General features: G+C 38.3%; 1 protein-coding gene across 4 annotated transcripts in view; it reads left to right on the top strand.

The window, feature by feature from the left end:
- Positions 1-4255: 4255 nt before the first annotated feature.
- PDGFD (platelet derived growth factor D) overlaps positions 4256-19515 on the top strand; it is a 218838-nt gene continuing 203578 nt past the window's right edge. The window contains exon 1 of one of the 4 annotated variants that reach the window (XM_057490900.1): positions 4256-4579. In XM_057490900.1, coding sequence (XP_057346883.1) covers positions 4456-4579 — 124 coding nt within the window. In that variant the 5' untranslated portion in view covers positions 4256-4455. The remainder of the gene's footprint in view (positions 4580-19515) is intronic. The other 3 variants (XM_057490899.1, XM_036902761.2, XM_036902760.2) reach the window with 3 other exon arrangements.

The following is a 19515-nucleotide window of genomic DNA, read 5'->3' as shown; positions in this document are numbered from 1 at the left end:
TTATTACATAATTGTATATAATTATATATTATATAATATTATAATGCTGTCTTCCTGCAATAAAGGAAGTTAGAGAAAAGAAAATGTTTTTTCAAATCTTTGCAAATCTTCAAAAATTTTCCAATATGTTTATTGAAAAAAAAAATCCATAAGTAAGAGGACCCAAGCAATTCAAACCCATTTTCTTGAAGGGGCAGCTGTGTACTGCAGGAAAGGTTATTGAATGTGGCCTCGTTCTCTTTCTCAAAATATCCTTTGTATGTGCTCGCACTTCTTGTGATGCTGTGAGATGATAAAATGCCGCTGTGATGAGATGCAGTGAGATGAGCGACATAGTTATTGTGACGTAGCACTAAGCTACAATTGACCTTCAGAATATTTGTCAGAAGGAGCTTCATCTGTTTCCAGACCACAGCTAATGTGAGTAACTAAAATTGTGGAAAGCAAAACTGTGGATAAGGGGGCACTATTGTATATAGTGTTAATTATTGAAATATCAAAATTACAGCTCATTAAAATTTGTAGAAAATTTTATTCTAGGCTTTCTAGAAACTCTTAAAAATGCTACATATATATATACACATATACATACACATATACATATACATATACATATATAGCATATGGTAAAAAAAACAAAAAATGAGTGAAGATTTAAAGAATAAAATAGACTTCTGGCTGAAGTATTGAAGTTAATTCTAGTCTAACACTCCTATTTTACAGGAAGGGATCTAAGTTTCCTAAGAGTTTAATGTTGACAAAACTCAATGGTTTTTTGGCAAAGCAGAAATAAGCATTCACATCAGAGTGATTTTTTTTTTCTGAGATGTAGTGAGGGGAGGATAAATAACAGAGGTATATTCTATTTGAATGGTCTTCATAACAAGATTACTATAGTTAACGAGTTTTAAGTTAAAAGCTAATGGAAGTTTAGTTTAAAAAAATATTGGTGTGAGCCACTTGCAGAAATAAGACCTACCACAATTCATTCCTTTTACACTGTGGCTTTTATAAGCTAGTGATAGAAACTAAGAATATTTTCAAATGTAATGGAAAACACCATTCCTGTGTCATATTAATGTAGGGAAAGAGTATATGATAAAAAATAGTGTCACATCCTAACCTACCCTTTTATCAAATTCTTACTGCTGGAATATTTGGGATAAATGCCATTTTACATGGATCTACTGTAAGTTGCTCTCACATTAAAATTTTTTTCCGAACAATAAAAGTATCCTCTATAGTTGTATGAATGTCATTGAACAATGGCTAAATATAGAATAATTGATTTATATTATTCTGTATAGTAATAAATATTTATAAATGTGATTTCATTGTGTTGGCTAATGTTCTTCTAACTGACCTCTAAGCATTTAAATGTAGTTGCAAATTCAATGTCTGGCAAGTTAAAGATACATGTGAAAAATAAACTGAAACACTGTTCTTCTATTTTGATACCAGACCTCTAAAAATGTATTTTACTAAGCACATATTCTATGTACAATGACACCTTAATTGGTATAATCAACCTAATTTGTAAGAATTAAACATTAGGTAATATTGAAAACCAGGTTCAGAACAATTGCTTAGGCACAGCTCCCTAATATTTTGCTTTTGTCATTGATTTTGGATATTTGCTGGTATTAAAAGATCAAGAGCATACTGATTATATGTGACATCCTTTCCTATTCTCAGCTAAAATATTTAACATTATGGATTTGCCATGCCTTGTGAGCACACATTATTAGTGTCTTGGACAACTCTACTTTGAATACTTTAAATTCAACATTTTATGTATCATATTGAGACAAGTAATCCTCTAACATTTTGATACTTGTTATAATAACATAAGCCACTTTCACTTTTCTCATTTTTCCTATAGTGTCCTTTCAGGAGCTAGCTATGAAAGTTAATGAAAGTTTTAAACCACTTTTTAAAAATGGTACCATATTTTAATTAGCCTCTGCTCCCATTTCATCAATATCTGACCCTCTTCTCTTATTAATACAGATATATATATATATGATATATATATATATCATATATATATATATCATATATATATTTAGTTGTTTATGGTCTCTCCTCCATTAAAATGTGAGCTCTAAGGGATTGGAGGCCTTATCTCTCACGTTCACTATTTCATCCCCAGGATTTTTAGACAAGTGCTTGGCAAGCGAGAATCTAATGCATAATTAATACTTCTTGAAAGAACACATGACTGAATGCAAACACAGGTTTTGTTGTCTCTCCTTGGTGCCTCTTCCAGGAATTGATTATATTGTTGAGACAATGTGATCAGACCTTTTTCTTTCCCAGTGGTTTTTCAAACTTTTTTGATCATGCCCCACAGAAATACCTTTTATATTTGTGTGGGTGTATTTGAAACAAATTATTATGAAAGAATGCCTAATGTTATTATCTGCAATAAACCCTGATAATTAAATCTCTAAGCTATTGTATTCCTTTTTACTTATTTAAAAAATAAAGCTGCACGCAGCACAGATTGTTAGAGCAGTGAAAATACTCTGTATGATACCAAATGATGACTATGTGTTATTATATATCTGTCCAAACCCATAGACTGTACAACACTCAGAGTGAACCCTAACACAACCTTTAAATTTACCACATGTAACCAAGCACACACTATAATGTGAGCGTTGGGCGACTATCATGTGCCAGTGTAGGCTCATCACTTGTACAAACATACCCCTCGATGGAGGGTGCTGATGATCGGGGAAGCTATGTATGTGTTGGCGCAAATGGTCTATGGGAAATCTCTGTACTTTCCACCCAATTTTTTGGTGACCCTAAAACTGCTTTAAAAAAATAGTCTTCATAAAAAAAATAATTGCTGGTCTTGAAATTGATTTCACAACCCACAAACTCGCAGTTTGTAAAACACTGTTTTAGACAAAAGGTGAAGAGATGAACCACGTTCGTCTTTGAGTACGTGGGTAAGCACACATGCACATCCTAGTCAGAGTTGGAGGGTGTCATTGTCAAGTCCGTGTTTTCCTGTACTTCCTGCGCTTCTCGGCCGCTTGCAGCTCTCTCTACAGAGGTAGCACTTACTTACACCCCAGACTTTTAGGAGCTGGAAGGCCAGAAAGAGACTGGAGAATGTCTCTTCTACATCTCATAGGGTCAGCAGCTGAGAAATCATGTGAATATGGATTTGTATCCAGCTACACACAAAACAATACGCTGAAATTATTTAATATAATTCTCATCACAACCACATAAACTAAGAATTGCTACCCACCGTTTATAAGTAAAGAAACTGAGACTCAAGAGGTCAAATGATTTACTCAAGGTGACAGTGCTAGTTGAGCAGAGCAGAGCAGCAGGACTGGGACCTAATCCTGCTCCAAATCAGTCCCCTCCCCGGGAGATAGATGCATGATGTAGAAGTTCCTGGAATCCAGAGGCAGCTCCTCTGCACCTCAGAGCTGCCACATACTGCGAATAGGGAGGCCTAGAGGCCTGGATGTTCCCTACTCTTCTTCTGGACCATTAGCAAAAACACAGTGTTCTCTCTCAGCTTCTCCACCTTGCCAGCATTAATTGCTCAACCCCACCCTGATGTGTAGCCCCTTCTGCGCAGGAGGTGGGGATGGGGCGTTTGAAACCCCCCTGGACGATATATTGTAGGCTTCATCACGTGTGGGGTCCAGAGCCCTGTGAGACTGTAAAGACCCGGGCCCAAGCTCCCACCCCCGAAATTAACCTTGATTCAGCTAAAGTCTCACAGGGGTTCAAAGGAAGCTCAGAATTATTACGCTTTTCCACTTTTTCACACAGGATTGAAATCTTAACTAAGTAGAATCTGATTTGGGTTACTGTAAACTAAACACTTCCAACTCCGGTCCCCTCCCCAAAGCCCACCATCACCAGGCAAGAGCCAGGTCTTGAAGGCGGATGGGCCAGGCACCCCTGGACAAGTCCTGGGATTCCACCCTGTCCCACCTCCGGCCGCCCGCCCCGTCCCTGCCCCCTTTCCAGCCTCCTGGCGAGGCTTACCCCCAGCGAGGTGGGGGGCGTCCTGACCCAGGCCGGACTGGGCGTGCTCGGTTGAGGAGTGGGCATCGGGGCCCGGGGACGCGCAGGTCGGGGGCCGCCGCCGCGGCGGAGGACGCGGCTGCTCGGCTCGCCTTCCCGGGGACGCCGCACCGCCCGCCCCCTGCAGCCTGTGCTGCGGCGGCTGGCCGCCGGAGGGGGCGGACAGACGCCAACCTGTTGTCGTCCCGTCACCATTCACCAGCTCGCACAGCACAAGGAAGTGCGGCACCCACACGCGCTCGGAGAGCCCGGCATGCAGGAAGTTCGGGCGGAGCGCGGCGACTAGCTCGGCGGCGGGCGAGCGGGGCGGCCGGAGCGCGGCGGGCGTGCCTCCCGGAGCGGGTCCCGGCTTTTCCTTGGAGCGACGCTGCACCCAGGTCGCTGATCCAAATGCACCGCCTCGCCCTCGTCTACACTCTAGTCTGCGCAAACTTTTGCTGCTATCGGGACACTTCTGCTACCCCGCAGAGCGCATCCATCAAAGCTTTGCGCAACGCTAATCTCAGGCGAGATGGTAAGAGACTCATTTTATTTTTAATATAAAACACTGTTTTTTTTCTTGCCGTCATTGTTTCTTTCTTTCTTTTTAGAAAAAATTTCCCTGTGAACCCTGGTGAATGTATTGTGGCCCGGGCTTGGGGGGCGGGGCCCGTGCTTGTCCCCAGTCCTGCGAGAGCCCCCTTTCCCGGAATGGTTCTGCGGGGTGTGGGACCCGCGCTGGAGGGGATCGCAAGGGTCAGGTGGCTCACTTCGCTGCACCCTGAGGAAGTCACTTTGGTGTTCAATAGTCATTGATGCTAGGATCCCGGAATTGCAGAAAGTTGCAGGCTGCGCCGTCCCTCGGTCAGACTCTTAACCTTTCGGACTTGAAACTCGGATAGCTGGGGCGTTTATGATAGGTGGAGGGACTCAAAAGTGGCTTTCTCTGTGTGATTTATTCTATTCTAATTATTTTAATAGGAAGAGAGGGAGTGACGCGTTTCAGTTTTCAGTCCCGCAGTCATATCTGGAACAGAGTGAAGACTTACATATTATTTATTTTGAGGAGATGGCGATGTGCAGCACATTGTACTTTATTTCCCCGAAGTGACTTTCCCAGGGGAGTACAGCAGTGGCTCAGAAACTCAGATTCAGGGACACTGGGGCTTTGGGGGTTTCATCAATACCACAGAGGGACTGGGCTTCTGCTGTCCGTTTCCTTGCGCAGAAGACTTAACTATTTGCAAGGAGCAAAGCTCTTTAAACAGTTGACCTAAGGTCCCAAGCAAGCTTGTTTGTTTTCTTACTCTGGAGGACACCTGGGTCATTGGGTCCTGGATACTTTAACTGACTTTATTTACTTCCTGGGCTTCCACCAAGACCTGAAGTTGATTTATTCCTCTACTCTCAACCACAACTAATGTTGCCAGTACTTTGCAGCCGTTTCTGCCACCTACCTGCAGTGAACTTTAGGCTTTTGGGGTTTTTTTTTCTTCATAAGCAGTATCTTAATGGCTGTCTGCTTGCTAAAAGTTCTAACACATTCCCTAAGGAATCACCAAGCTATTCTTAATGACTTTGCTGTGTGAGCTGGCAATATTTGGGTGTTCTCCGGTAAATTCATATTTACCATCTTATTTCCTTACTAGTTTCTCTCTTGGTATTTCCTTAATTTGGACTCCACTGAAAGGCTTTTGATTTTAGGAACAACAAAAACAAAAACTTTATTATATTTTCTGATGACAAGTAGACTGTGGATTTTAATGTGCTCAAGTCATCTGAAGTGGTGTAAGTGTGTGGAGGAGGTACAGGGAAGCCACAGAGTCGCCTCCTGGCCAGAAGATCCCCCTCTATTTATAGAATTACTTTATCACAGTGTTTTTATGTGAAATACTTTAGCAGTGCATTTTTGATGACTCTCCATCTTACAGCACAAAAATTCCTTATTGGACTTAAAAAAAAAAGGCTTAGGCATAAGACCAAACTTCATAAAAGTTTTGCTTTACTCATTAATATTTCCACTAGGGACAGTCTTTTAATAGACTTTTTAGATTTGTTCATGTTTGGACTTTAGATGCCCTTCTAGTCACAGAGAGTAAAATGCCATTTATAATTTGCATGACTTCATAGCCATAATTTTGTAATCCTTAGCCTCTGAAGTATCAGTTACAAGAAGTCAAGGACAGAAAATGAAAAGTATGTAACCATTGCCCATTAACCCACGATTCTAACTAAAACCAAACCATGTTGCTCATACCATTTTTTGGGAAAAGAATAATCTCATTTTAGTTTTAATTGTTAAAACTTTGTACATCTGTCTAGTCTGTATGATAAATGCTTTGTTTTATCAAAATTTCAAACACTGACCTGGATTTATTTCTTTATATTTTAGCTAAAGGTGCTTTGCAGTTACTAACAGTGTGCACACAGGCATGTGCACACACACACACACACATTTTGAGTAATTAAGATTACTCAATATTTTCCTCAATGTTAACCTCATTTAACAAACAAGGATGGGAAGGTGGAAAAGGTAGTCAGATTTTAAAATATTGCTTAATGCAGAGTGAAAAATAGTTAACACTTACATTGTTAGTTGGGGGAATTTTCAAAAGGCAATTTATTCTTAAGTGTTACAGACCATGCATTCTCAAAGAGAGGTCCTGTTGTCCCAAAGGGGCAAAATCGGATCTTAGAGGGTAAAAATATCTTAGGTATTGCAGTGGTTTGTGGTTCTCCAAAGGCTCAGTATGTGTAAATAGATAGACAGCATATCTATAGTATTCGCATTTCACACGGAGAGGATGTGATTAGAAATAAATGTCTAAAAGAAGATCCTGAAGGGAGGATTCCTGAAAACCAAAAAGTTGACAAACACTGCCATAAGAGTTTTGATGAGAGAGTGAGAGCACAAGGTCTTTGAAAAAGTCCAGAGTCATCTGGAAAATCCTAATGGCAATGGTTGAACTGATGAGAGGAAGTAGTAATGTATTAAATTAAACTCCTGTTCTGATTCCAGACACTTTCAACTTGCTTTCCCAAACTTCATTAATAGCTCATTAAAGAAGACAATAGTATTGTTCTTTCAACTATCAGATTAAGACAGGGTAAAAGCTTGGGGAGGACTTGAATATGGAATATAATAAGGGGAGAGAGAGAGGATAAATGTTTCCACACATAAATTTAGGGCCTTGAGAAGATCTGGCCCTCAGATTACCAATGGTAGGGAACCAACACAAAAATATATTATGACCCTTGAATAGGAGTTTTAGAAACCGTTACCTAATTGATCTAAACTATCTTGGTGTTTGCATGCCATCTGGCTGTCCCTACTGAACTTGTTAGCTGCTACCCAATATTTGAGTCAAGAAAGAAACAAAGAGAATGGGCCTCCTGTCTTCGGTAGGGATCCTGTCTAGCTTGATACGAAAAACTTGTTTTTGATCTACCTGTACCTAACAGCTCCGATAACTAGAGTAGCTAAAAATGCTACTGAAATAAAGTGCTAGGGCTGATAAATGATAGTCTCCTGGCCTTCCAGAATACTCCATCACAATGTGTTCTTGTTCTAAAAGAGAAAATTGCAGAGCCCTTCCTAGCACCACTGCAAAACAACTAAAGGTTACCTAGTGGATGAGGGTGGTTGGATTTGGTCCCTGTCTCCAGGAGGAAACTAGGTTCTACAGCTAAGAAGAATTAAAAATATAATAGTTGGTCGTACTTAATTGAATATTTATACTTCCTTATATCATGTTTATTATTGTCTGTCAAACAGATTTACTTTTGATACCCATTCCTGATCCACCTCTTGGTACAGAGAAAATCTTAATTTAGCAATAGCATCCACACATTCTTATTTTAGTGTCTGTGCAGTTGGTGCTTTTATAATAACTGGCCACAACTGGTGTTGCTCAGAGTGTGGATCAAGAAGTGCAAAGGTAGCAATTAACTGACAGTATTACTTGGTTATTTTTAAATCTAACTAGAAAGAACTTCCTGCTTAGGGGGTTAAGAACACAGATGCAATCTTTCTTTTCTTGACCTTTTGTTTCTTTCAGAAAGTACAGGTGTTGGTGGTAAATGATTCTGAATTTAGTTCTGTTTGGTTGTTTAATATGTTAGTACTTGAATTATCTATTACATTATCATTATCTAGTGATAGGCCTGTAGTTTTAGTAATTGTGGTTTTAGATTTTTAAATAGTCAAGCTTGTTTCTTAAATAACGTGGGTTTCTATTGTCATCACTGATGATAGCACATTGATTTCAGTGCAAAGATCAGAGCTTAAAGGGAAGGTGACAAGAGAGGACACTATAAATCAATTATTTTTGAAGTGTCTGAAAGCTGAGAATCACACTAGTGTCTAAATCTTACTTTCTTCTGTGCTTATATTTTCTAAAGATATTAAAGCCTCATAATCTTACAGAACATAATGGTGATTACATAGTTTAAGTGTAGCATGACTTTGACTTGCTGCCATAAGTTATATTATTTAATAGAGGTTCTTTTAAGGAGGAAAGTTTAAGTAGGTGTCCATATATTATGTAGTGAAAGATGCCACGAGGTTGTAATTTACAGTAAGGACCATTCTGTGCTCATTGAATAGCATCGACTTTCATCTACAGGACTTTCGTTTTCAGGGACTGAATGCAAAACTTTATTGTTTCAGAACAGTAGGGTCAAACAACGGAGTGATGTTCCCAGAGTCATTGATCTCTAATGACCAGCGGTAAGCATGCTGTCACATGGGACTCTTGAGTATATGTGGTCTCAGAGTCCCATCATTCTAAGCGACTGGAAGGATATGTCTAATTTACGCCTCTGTCCTTGAGAGCTGAGTCATAATACAAATCATCTTCCTTCTGGAATTTACTCTTGAATTTCTTTGCTAAATGATCTGATTAGCATAAAAAGGCACTTCCTGAACATTTTAATAAAATTATTTCTTGTATTAAAATAGGAACATCTTCTATGTGAACCGCTGTAGGATGTTTTCAACACATATATGCCATATCATTTAGGCAATGCCTTGCTCTTTCACAAAGGATCTAGATGGCTTTAAGGTAGAAGTGAGTGAGTGTCTGTGCTACCTGGCCCCTTTCAAGGTCATCTCTTTTCAGATCATGCTTTGCTTGACCTGGACTGTCCTTTAAAGATGAAAGGGTGAAACTAACATACAGATACTTCCTTATCCTCAGCCTGGCTGCTGACCCCCACTGTAATTATAATTCATTTATTCAAAAATTCTTTATTGCATCTCCAATCTCTACCAGTTTCTGTGCTAGATGCTCCATTATCAGCACATTATGAATGGAACATACATGGCTGCTGCCTTCTTAGAGCCCATCGTCTAGTGGGCAATATAGGCAAATACTTAGTTCCCACGCCCTGCAGTTGTCTTTCAGATGCATTCTGATGAGTCCCAAGATTCTCCAAAAGTACCTTAGAGGTCAGCACAGGCATAATGGGGAGGCTGAACACATGTAGCTTTAGGTTCCCCACTTCTTCAACAGAACAATTCCACATGACTCTGCTTATCTCTTTCACATATTTGAATTCATCATAAAATTTTTTTTTTTTTAAAGTGCATTTTATAGTTTAAAAAAGGTGTAGAGCACTATGTGGTGTGATATGTGCTTCAACGGAGGACACCTACAGTAGTATGGGAATTCAAAAGAAACACCTAGTTTGGATTAGAGAGGAAGGTTTCCTGGGGAAAGTGATGTCTAAACTGAGGAATGAAGGCTGAGTAGGAGTCAAGAAGCTGGTGGTGGTGAGGAAGGAGGGTGAAGGGTCCTAGTGAGATAACAGCACTGCCAGGATTTGGAGATGAGAATGTAGGTAAGCATTTGTCCAGTAAGGGCCTGGGAGGACTTCTAGGGGGTATGGTCATTATGCTGAGGGCAATGAAAGATTTAATTTGGAGAAAGATATGGCCTGTCTTTTGTCTGAATACTCAGTGCCCATGTTCCTGAGAATGCAGGCAGGCTAATACTGTGAGCAAGACCAGCCTTCCTACATCTCCATTGCTTTGGGACACAAATGCAGAATTATTTAATTTTTGGTATGATAGTGGAGGACATGACTGCCTTTTCTAGTCTAAAATCTCCAAATATTAGGTGGCCAGTGTCCCAGGATAGCATGAGGTTCCCTTTCCTGGATGCCCCTCTGAAGCTCAGCATGCTAGATATTAAATTTTGCCAACTGCATCTGAGTTTCATTGGGCTAATAATATAGGCTAATAATATAAATCATGAGTCACCTGTCTAGCGTTTTACAACTTTTTAAGTTATTTCAAACTTTTACATTTCAGAATTAGTAGACTTTTTAAAAGGGAGCATTTCTACATTAACATTTATGTGAAGGAAAGTTTCAGCAAAAAGATACAGGGGCATATACAATACATAATAGCCAAAAAGGAAAGAATCCAAGACAAATGGTGTAGCAAAATGCTCTGCCTTCCCATACAGTACTTCAGGACCAAATGTAAGTCATAAATAAAGGAATAAGCCCCCGAGACACTAAAGTGCACAAGTGCACATACAGGAAGAAATATTTCCTGCTGAGGATTTTTTTTTTTTTCAGAACAAAAGTGAGGCTGACTGCATTGTTTCTTGCAAGCATTGATGATGTGTCTAATACGCCTCTTGTATGCTCTTCACTATGGTATGCTGACATCTACATGTTCGCTTTAATATGGATAGATTAATAATGTGGGGTTTTTTTTTTTTGCACATGTGTGATTTGTGTCCTGTGCAGGTTAGTGGCTTTTGTATAACTGGGAGACAGGGAGGCCTGTGGAGGCATGACAGCTCAGGCGTATGAGCCATCTTTCATTATAAGCAGTGATCTTTTCCCAGATTTTAGGTTTTTTACTTGAGTGCTTTTTTTGTAGCATGTCTATGAAGACAGTCTTAGATGCAATGCTTTGCCTATAAAAGTAAGCCAGACATGATTTGAAGATCGTACATTAGAATTCGTGATTTTTGAAATTTGGAGCCCAACATACCTGCTTTGGACTGAATCAGCTCAGCAAGAGCTGCTGGGTGTGAGTTGTGAACAGAGGTCGAATATCCTGTGTTAGTTTTAAACAAAGGATTTCAGACTCATGAGAAGCTTCTGACATGTTGTGCATTTCACTGAAACATTTAATAAGCAATATAGCAACAGTCTACTTTTATAGATGTTAGCTATTCAGCAACCTCAACTATGTAAAATGCAACCAAATGAACTAATAAATACTCAGCAAATCCACTTAAAAGCCAAAATCAGTGTCACAAAGTATCTGAATTCATAATGTTCATGTGGTAGACATTAAAAGACCATTGCCTTTACTTTCTTACTTTCTTTGTAGTTACATCACACTTGCTAATGTGTTTCCCATATCCACAGGAGAACAGGATCATTGTATTGGAATAGAGAACAGGACTGGTTCCAGGTATTCACACTGCTAGCATTGGGAAGGGACCACTAGTAGTTTTCCTGCCTCCTCTGATATTTTCAGGCCTTGAAAAGCATTCATAAGGCCTAAGCAAGCACAGCTGACTTAGATTTCTTATGGAAAAAGGAAAAAAAAATAGTTCCAACCTGCAAAGGACTTAATGCTTGGATTCTCCCCCACCCTGCAATTCTTACATTGAAATCCTAACCCCAAATGCGATGAAATCAGGAGGTGGAGCCTCTGGGAAGTGATAGGTCTTGAGGGCTCTACCCTCCCGGCATTAGTGCCTTTATAAGAGAAACGCTAGAGATCTCTCACCCCTCCCACCATGTGAGAATACAGGGAAAAGACACCGCCTCTGCCGGCGCCTTGATCTTGGACTTCCCAGCCTCTAGAAGTGTGAGAAATAAATTTATATTGTGTATAAACCACCCACTCTGAGGGATTTTGTTATAGGGGCCCTTATGGAAACTCCTATTGCCATATGTCACCAGTGAATTCTATATTACAACCCAGTAAAGTTGCTGATTTTTTAAGTGATGTGCTTGAGTTATAAAGGAAAGTTTAGATTATATGTTTGGTAGGTTTACCAGTGTCACAATCTGAAAGTGGTATTAGCCTGTTTATGTGGATTTCAGCCAGAAAATTGACAACTCTTACTATAACAATCTGTGGAAAAGAACTATTTGTAGCCTGGTAGCCTGGGTGAGAAAAAACTATTATCATTCTTATGTCAGTAACCAATACACTTGTGTTATTCAAAGTGAAGTGAATAGGGATTTGCTATTGGCACTTTGGATAAACCATTTGGCTTCAAAATTCTTAATAACTTGAACGACGACATAGAAAACATACCTATGAAACTTGCATATTTCAGAGGGAAAGAATAGTCAAGAGGTTGGATTAGAGGCATAGGTTGGCTGACCTTTCTGTAAAGGGCCAGATAATGACTGTCTCAGGCTTTCTGACCTTAAGATTTCTGTTGCAACTACTCAACTCTGTAGTTGTTTGCTGACTGCTGAGTTAGAGAATCTACGCGTGTGCTTTTAGGTTGGGATGTTGGGCTGATCCTAGCAAAATGAAATTCAACAGGGATTAATGCAAAGTCTAGCTCTTTGGTTAGAACATAAAAGCAGCTACATAATTATAGAATGGAATAACTTGGATTAACACCACCTCATGCTATGATAGATGGATAAATAAATAGATCAATAGATGTCCGTGATCATATCTGTATCTCCTACTGCTTTCGTTGAACACAGCTTATACTTCAACAAATGATGTAGTTGCTAAGCAACAATAACAACAGTGTAAACCTGGCATTAGCATTAATATTATACCAGGATCAGGAGGCAATGCTTGTATATGTCACACTCTGCTCTGGTCCCTTATATATGTGGGTGTTGTGGCCTCTTTCTGACTCCTTCAGCCTCACGACCTCAGCTCTTCTGTCCTTAAACTTTCCCTTTTTACGGGCTCCATCTCAGCCAACAGGTATAGTCAAGTTTCTTTGCACCATCCCATAACACATGCAAGTCGTCTTACTGCTTCTCTTTATTTTATCACCATATAACCTCTGCAGTCTCACCGTGAACTGTGGTCTCTACTTCTCCTCTGCTGTACCCACTGCGATTTGAGCTCATTACCACAGCTCCCCAGATCTGTTTGGGGTGAGGTCCTATGGCTTGCAGCCTCCCTGTGATAGGCAGGTGTCTTCTCTCGAACGTTCTAGTTCCTTGGCTTGCCACTGCCCCTCCTTTACCTTTTCTCCTACATGACTGAGGTGGTGATAGAAATAAAGCCAGCACTAGCACTGTTCTCATTTTAGGTTCTTTGGAGAAGCAAGGTTAGAGAAGGCCTTAAGAAGTGTATTTTATGTCTTATTCTGCCCCGTAACCATTATGAATAGTGAAAGACGTAGGAAGGATCTTAAACTGTAATGGGGATTTTGTGAATGTAAGAAGAGCATTCACAGTTAAAAAGTAATGTCATATTATTACCTATAAAGTTCTACATTTGCAATATTTTGGGGGGAGGTATGTATAAATACATATAGATAAACTTATAATGTTTTAAAGAATAAAAGGGTATTTGTAAAAATACAATATTGAATGCGTAGATTTGATTGAATGCATTCCCTAAGTGCTCTTTTGCTTATTTATTTTTTATCGCCTTGGATACATGTCCATCTTCCTGTCTGCCCTATAAATACTGGACATTTTTCAAGGCTCTGTTCTCAGCCTGATTTTCTCACTTTTTCGCTGATAGTTTCTGGAAGATCTTAGTTTTGTCCAAAGTGTTATGTGTGAATGACCTATACATCTGCATCGACTGCCTCTGTCTGTTTACTTCACTACGTGAGGTCTACAATGGGTGATCCCACTGGTACTCAAGGTAAACTCTCCAATGCAGTAGGACTCAGAGTAAAATGATCTGGTTTTTAATTAGGTTATTCATCCAATGGTGAATTCCTATAAATCCTTTTATTGTTCTTCCAGACACATCAAAATTATTTTTGAATGAGCTGTTGCGTGAATGTGCTGACCGAGTGTCACATTATAGACCGAGGAATTGCAGTGCTCTGTGTGGCCATTCCTGATTCCAGCCCTCCCCAGGTTGGAGGGTAGAACTGGCCATGCCTTATTTGTCCTTCATTTCCATCATAAAACATATAATGCACTTTTTAATTTACGTGTCTTATGTCGGCTGATGCGAGCATCCTTGCTGTATTAAATACAGCCGAGCATCTTCATTGTCCATTTCATTGCCTGGTAGGAAAGACTGAATAAGGTTTGAGGGTTCAGCCAATCAGCCAATCAGTGTCTTCTTTTTATGACTGATGGTTGAGCCACATGAGTCTCTCATAATGACATTGTAAACGAATGGGAGAAGGGCTGCTTAAACTCTGTATCTATGATGACAGGTTCCTGTTACTCTTCAGGATGACAGTTTATATCATTGACAGGATAGGTAATAAAGGAGAAAGAGCAGATAAGGAAAGGTTATGGAAATAAAAAATTAATTGCAGACACTTTGAACTCTAGGAGCTTTTGCAATATTCATGTGGATGAAATCTAGAGATAGGAAGGCAAAAGAGAAGCACTTATTTGCATGAAATACATGCGCAGTGAGCAAGAAGTAAACAACTGTGTATTATTATGTTCCTAAAGTAAATGATATTCTCGATTGTAGGTGTATGATAATAATACCTGATACTTTTTGAGTACTAGTAATATGAAAATGTGCTCTCATGGCTAATTGTAAGTAGTGGTTTGGTATGAAAAGTTGGTTTGTGTCTCCAAAAGCCTTTACGTACACTTCTAGACTGCTGCCTTAGGCATTAAGCATCACATTTTGAGGTTAATTCTGGATGAATATCAATAAAATGTGAAGAATATTCAACTATCTTCTTTCCTCCCTCCAAAAAATTCCACACACACACACTGACTAGAATGAATCCTTTTACATATACTTTTCCTTTCCTTTATTAGTATTTGAGTACTTTTACATGAAATTCCTACTACTTAGTAAGAGTTGAAAAGAAAGAGGTAAAACTAAATTAAGGATCAGGAAACAAGTCTTAAGGTTCAAGCTGGATGACTGACTGTAGAAGGTTAAGGAAAGATGAATGTATCCCCTTTCTGTGTATAGATTTATCTGCAAAGAAAGAACATGGGCACACTCTATGTTATTTTACTGAGAATTAAACGAGAGAGGCTGTTGAATGGAATACAAAAGTATACATTTCCGATAAAAACAGAAAGTTCATTGATGAAGTTACTAAACATGTAATTAAAGGATTTTTAGATAGTTGTTAATTTTAGAAAAAGAATGCAGTGAGAACTATTTGGAATTTTAAGTACAGTTTATGGGGGAGATTATTTAAATACCCTAGAAGGAGCTACTGTGGTTTTATATTGTTTTGACTTAATTCTTTAGTTTACTACTTTTCACCAAACCCAACTGCAATAAACATAACTACTACTCATTTGTACAACATGTATTGAGAACTGACTACATGCAAAGCATTGGATGGAGCACTGAGATACAAACAGTTAAGCCCTAAGAAACAGTCTCTACTCTATTAAAGCTTATACTTTGGTTGAAGAGATAAAACATGTATGTGAATGACCATGAGGCAAGGCTGTGTCCTGTGAGTGCTGCCACTGTGGGACCTAGGATTTTACGTTTTTGGAGACTCTGAGCTGCTGACCAAATTATAATCATAAGTCATCTGTCCTAATATTTACCTCAGAAAAAGAATATTGGTTAAACTGTTGTTGAGCGTAGTATTATTTGAAGATCGAAAGGTAAATCCCTTAGTGATTATCACTGTAGTTATTATTGTACTAAAACTTGAGCAGAAAAGTGACTTTTAATTATAGAACTGGGAGTCATGCATTCTTGATTTTCTCTTTTGTGTGTTCGAATGTTAGGCTAAATATTCCTGAGCCATAAGAGCAAATACATGAATTTACTTGCCAACGCAGCGTGACTTAACTTTTTCAGATGTGATGTGCAATGTGATTATTTGACCACTGGATGGCAGTAGAAAAAAGACAGCTATCTACATCCTACTTTTTTTACTCTCTCTCTTGGTTGGGAATGTATATTAAACTAGGGAAATTTCATAATATTTTGAAAATTCTGGCTTCAAATCTTACGTATTTTTCAGGTAAGATTAAGTTCTGACATGATGAAAAGGGCAATGATCCTCTTTCATTGTATTTTCGTTGATTCTTACAATTTTCCCTTACCCCATATGTGCCATTTGTAGATTTGTTGGCTCATACATTTTTTCATTTCTTTATTTCACAAACTTTTCTTGTAAGTCCACTATGTGTCAGTTTCTATACCAGGTTCTGGGGCAAAAGTGTTGAAGGTGCCGTGATAATAATCGCTTTGTTAACTAACTGTGTGATTGCCACGTGAGAATAGATACCATCCACAGGGTACTTAGTGTGGAGAGTATACTAATGTAATTTATGCGTTAGTGCAATGACAATATCACATGAGGTGATGGAATGTAGAACAGATATATCTACAAGAGATATTTGCAAATAGTAGGATTATTGGAAATTTGGAGCTTAGGACAGAGATCAGAATCCAGTTAAATTGCTAAGCCCAGTGCCCTCAGCTGAAACTGAACCCACCTCTTGCTACCCTAGGCCAATGTTGTCCAATGGAAACATAACACAAGCAAATGTTATGTGAAAAATTTCAGTAGCCACATAAAAAAGTAAAAGAGAAATGCATGAAACTAATTTTAATAATACATTTTATTTAACCCAATCTAAATCCAAATATTTTATCAATGTCGAATAAATATTTTAAGACTGTCGGGATTTCTTTTTATATATTTTTGTCCTATTGAGTCTTCAAAATAAGATACGCATTTTATCCTTATAACACATCCTATTCCAGGCTGGCCACATTTCAAAAAATCAATAACTGCATGTGGCTATTAATTACCAGTTTGAACAGCACCATTCTAGGACATTAAGATTATTTATCTAGACCAACACAAGTTATCATTGGTCTTTTTCCAACGTAAAAAACACTTAATTTATGAAAATGACTTAGCTCTTTATTCTAATGTGTTGAAATTGACTTAGTCACTTTTTCGGGGGATTAATAACCTAGAATGAGCAAGTCTCATGTGGTATAAATTCTTTTTTTTTTTTTTTAATCAACATGGGTACATTTGACGTTTCTAGTTACTTTAATGTATTCTTTAAAAAAAAAACCTTACAGTCATCTAATAAGTATGCTGTCAACCAGGCTACTCAGTTTTAATGCTGGGTGCAAAATTTTTGATATTAGAGAAGCTTCTTATGAAAATAGCAGCTGGCACTTCATTTCTCACAGACAGGGAAGATCTGCGTTAAACAAGCATTGGAATTCCTTTTCATTTACAACTTAATTTGACTAGGTGCTGACAACATTCTTTTTTATCACTTGACCATTTAAAAAATTTTTCTTCTGGATAATCAGTAAGAGATTTGTAAAAAAAAAAAAAAAATACTGCCATGTGTTTGGGGGGTTTAACCTATTATATATTTGATACAGATTTTTATTAAATAACCCATATCTCCTTTGAATTAGAAGCCTTAGACAGTATATGCCTTTTATTAAGAAAATTAAATGTTATGGTATATTATTTTGCATTTTAATATCTCAGATCTAACATTTACTCTGTGGCCCAGATTTGAAAGATGATTAATAAAAATTATTACACAAATATAAATCATTCCAACTTTTTCTCAGTGACATATTTCTACCAAGGTTTTGTTTGGTATTTGTTTGCATGGCCTTTTAATTTGGGCAAGCAAAAACATTCTATAAAGTAAAATGGCTTATAAGGGTGTCCAGTTTTTCCTTAAACAACTTAATAAAAATCTCACTGGATTATGTTACTGTGAGAGGCTCATATGTAATGATGCCCTAGAAAACGTCCACTGCTGCAAATTTATTTTGTGTTTCATTGGAGGGCTCAACCTGAGTTGCCCATTTTGATGTCTCGACCCATGAAAGACCTCAACACAGTGTACAGAACACCAAACTGACTTGCCTAAGGAAGGAACTGCTTCAAGAACTCAGAATCTCTTCAGGAACTCCATATGTGTCAGGACACAGCATTGTTCTACTGTTGCTGAAAACAGCTTATTCATAAGGCACTTTCAGAGAAGTAGTTTTAAGAACAATTACTTTTTTAGTATGCTCTGGTGCCTGGTGTGCACCATTCTCACTTACCTTTACCTAAAATTATATCATTTATTGTTCCTTGACCATGTTCTGTCTTTTCCCAAGAATCTAGGCTTAGATAGGATAGAGATTTCGTCTCTTTTATTCCCTACTGTATTCCTAGCTCCTGGAGCAGTACATGGTATACAGGAGGTGCTCAGTAAATATTTGCTGAATGATTGTATGAATGTCAGCACAATGCAATTCAGGTGAAGTTCAAACATCCACCAAGAAGAAAAGGGTCCATGGGTAGCAGGGGTGCACTAGCTTTAACTAAGGGAATTTAACCTCAGGCACCTTCCCTTATGAGATCCCTTCCAACATCCTATTATCTGATTTTATATTTGTAACTTGGTACTCTTTTTCTTAAAGAGAGTATCCCAAATTGTATAAGTGTCAGACCCCACAAAATCTGGATCATTCCCTGGTATTAAAGAACAAAGCTTGTCATTTGAGGTTTGCTATGAAGAAATGAGAAAATATTCTCTACCAGACAAATTAATGCAGCAGGAGCTCTTTTACCCCAAGAGCTGGCTTTAATCACAAGGTCTAGTCTTAATCTAGACCTTTAGACTTGCTGTTGCCCACAGTGATTGCAGCGCTCTTGGGCTCCTTCCCTGGGATGCATTTCTGCCTCCTTCCCCCTTTGAGATGTGTGCATTCTGAAGTCCCATTGTGTTTGGTCCCACACATATGTCTTCCAGTTATACATGCTAACATAATTATGTAATTTAATTAAATATTATGTGACACCAAAAAACATGAGTATAAAAAAGAGAGCTCTGTAAATAATTTAAAGGAATATTTTATCCAGACTTTAATGGTAAGTTACTAAAAAAGTATGTTGTTGAGTTTGGTCTAAGAGAGATAACTAAACAGTTTTACAAAGAGTGAGAAGAAAAGAAAAGAAATCTAAAAAGCCTGAAGGGCTCCCTGTATAAATTGCTTCCCACATGACTTAAGTTTTTCTCTGTTTTTAAGAAAGAAATTAGAAATTATGGATAAGTTATGGATGTGGCTTATGCAAGAAAGATTAAAAGAATTTTATCAGTATGATACATACTAAAAAAAATCTTTGTACTTCATCAGAACTGGTCATAGGAATGCACATTTATGTTTTAAGCTAAAAAAATGTCAAACTCCCCATTTTAACTGGCATTTTAAGTTGATCAACTGAGTGGGATAAGACGGTTTCCAACGTGTGTAAAGAAAATCAGTAATATCTTAAAAAGACACATGTATTGTATGATAGAGCATACAGTGGGTGCCAACAGAGGTTAATGAAA

The sequence above is a fragment of the Manis pentadactyla genome, chromosome 13, assembly GCF_030020395.1.
Source record: "Manis pentadactyla isolate mManPen7 chromosome 13, mManPen7.hap1, whole genome shotgun sequence".
Classification (NCBI taxonomy): domain Eukaryota; kingdom Metazoa; phylum Chordata; class Mammalia; order Pholidota; family Manidae; genus Manis; species Manis pentadactyla.
This window is presented reverse-complemented; position numbering and strand designations above follow the sequence as displayed.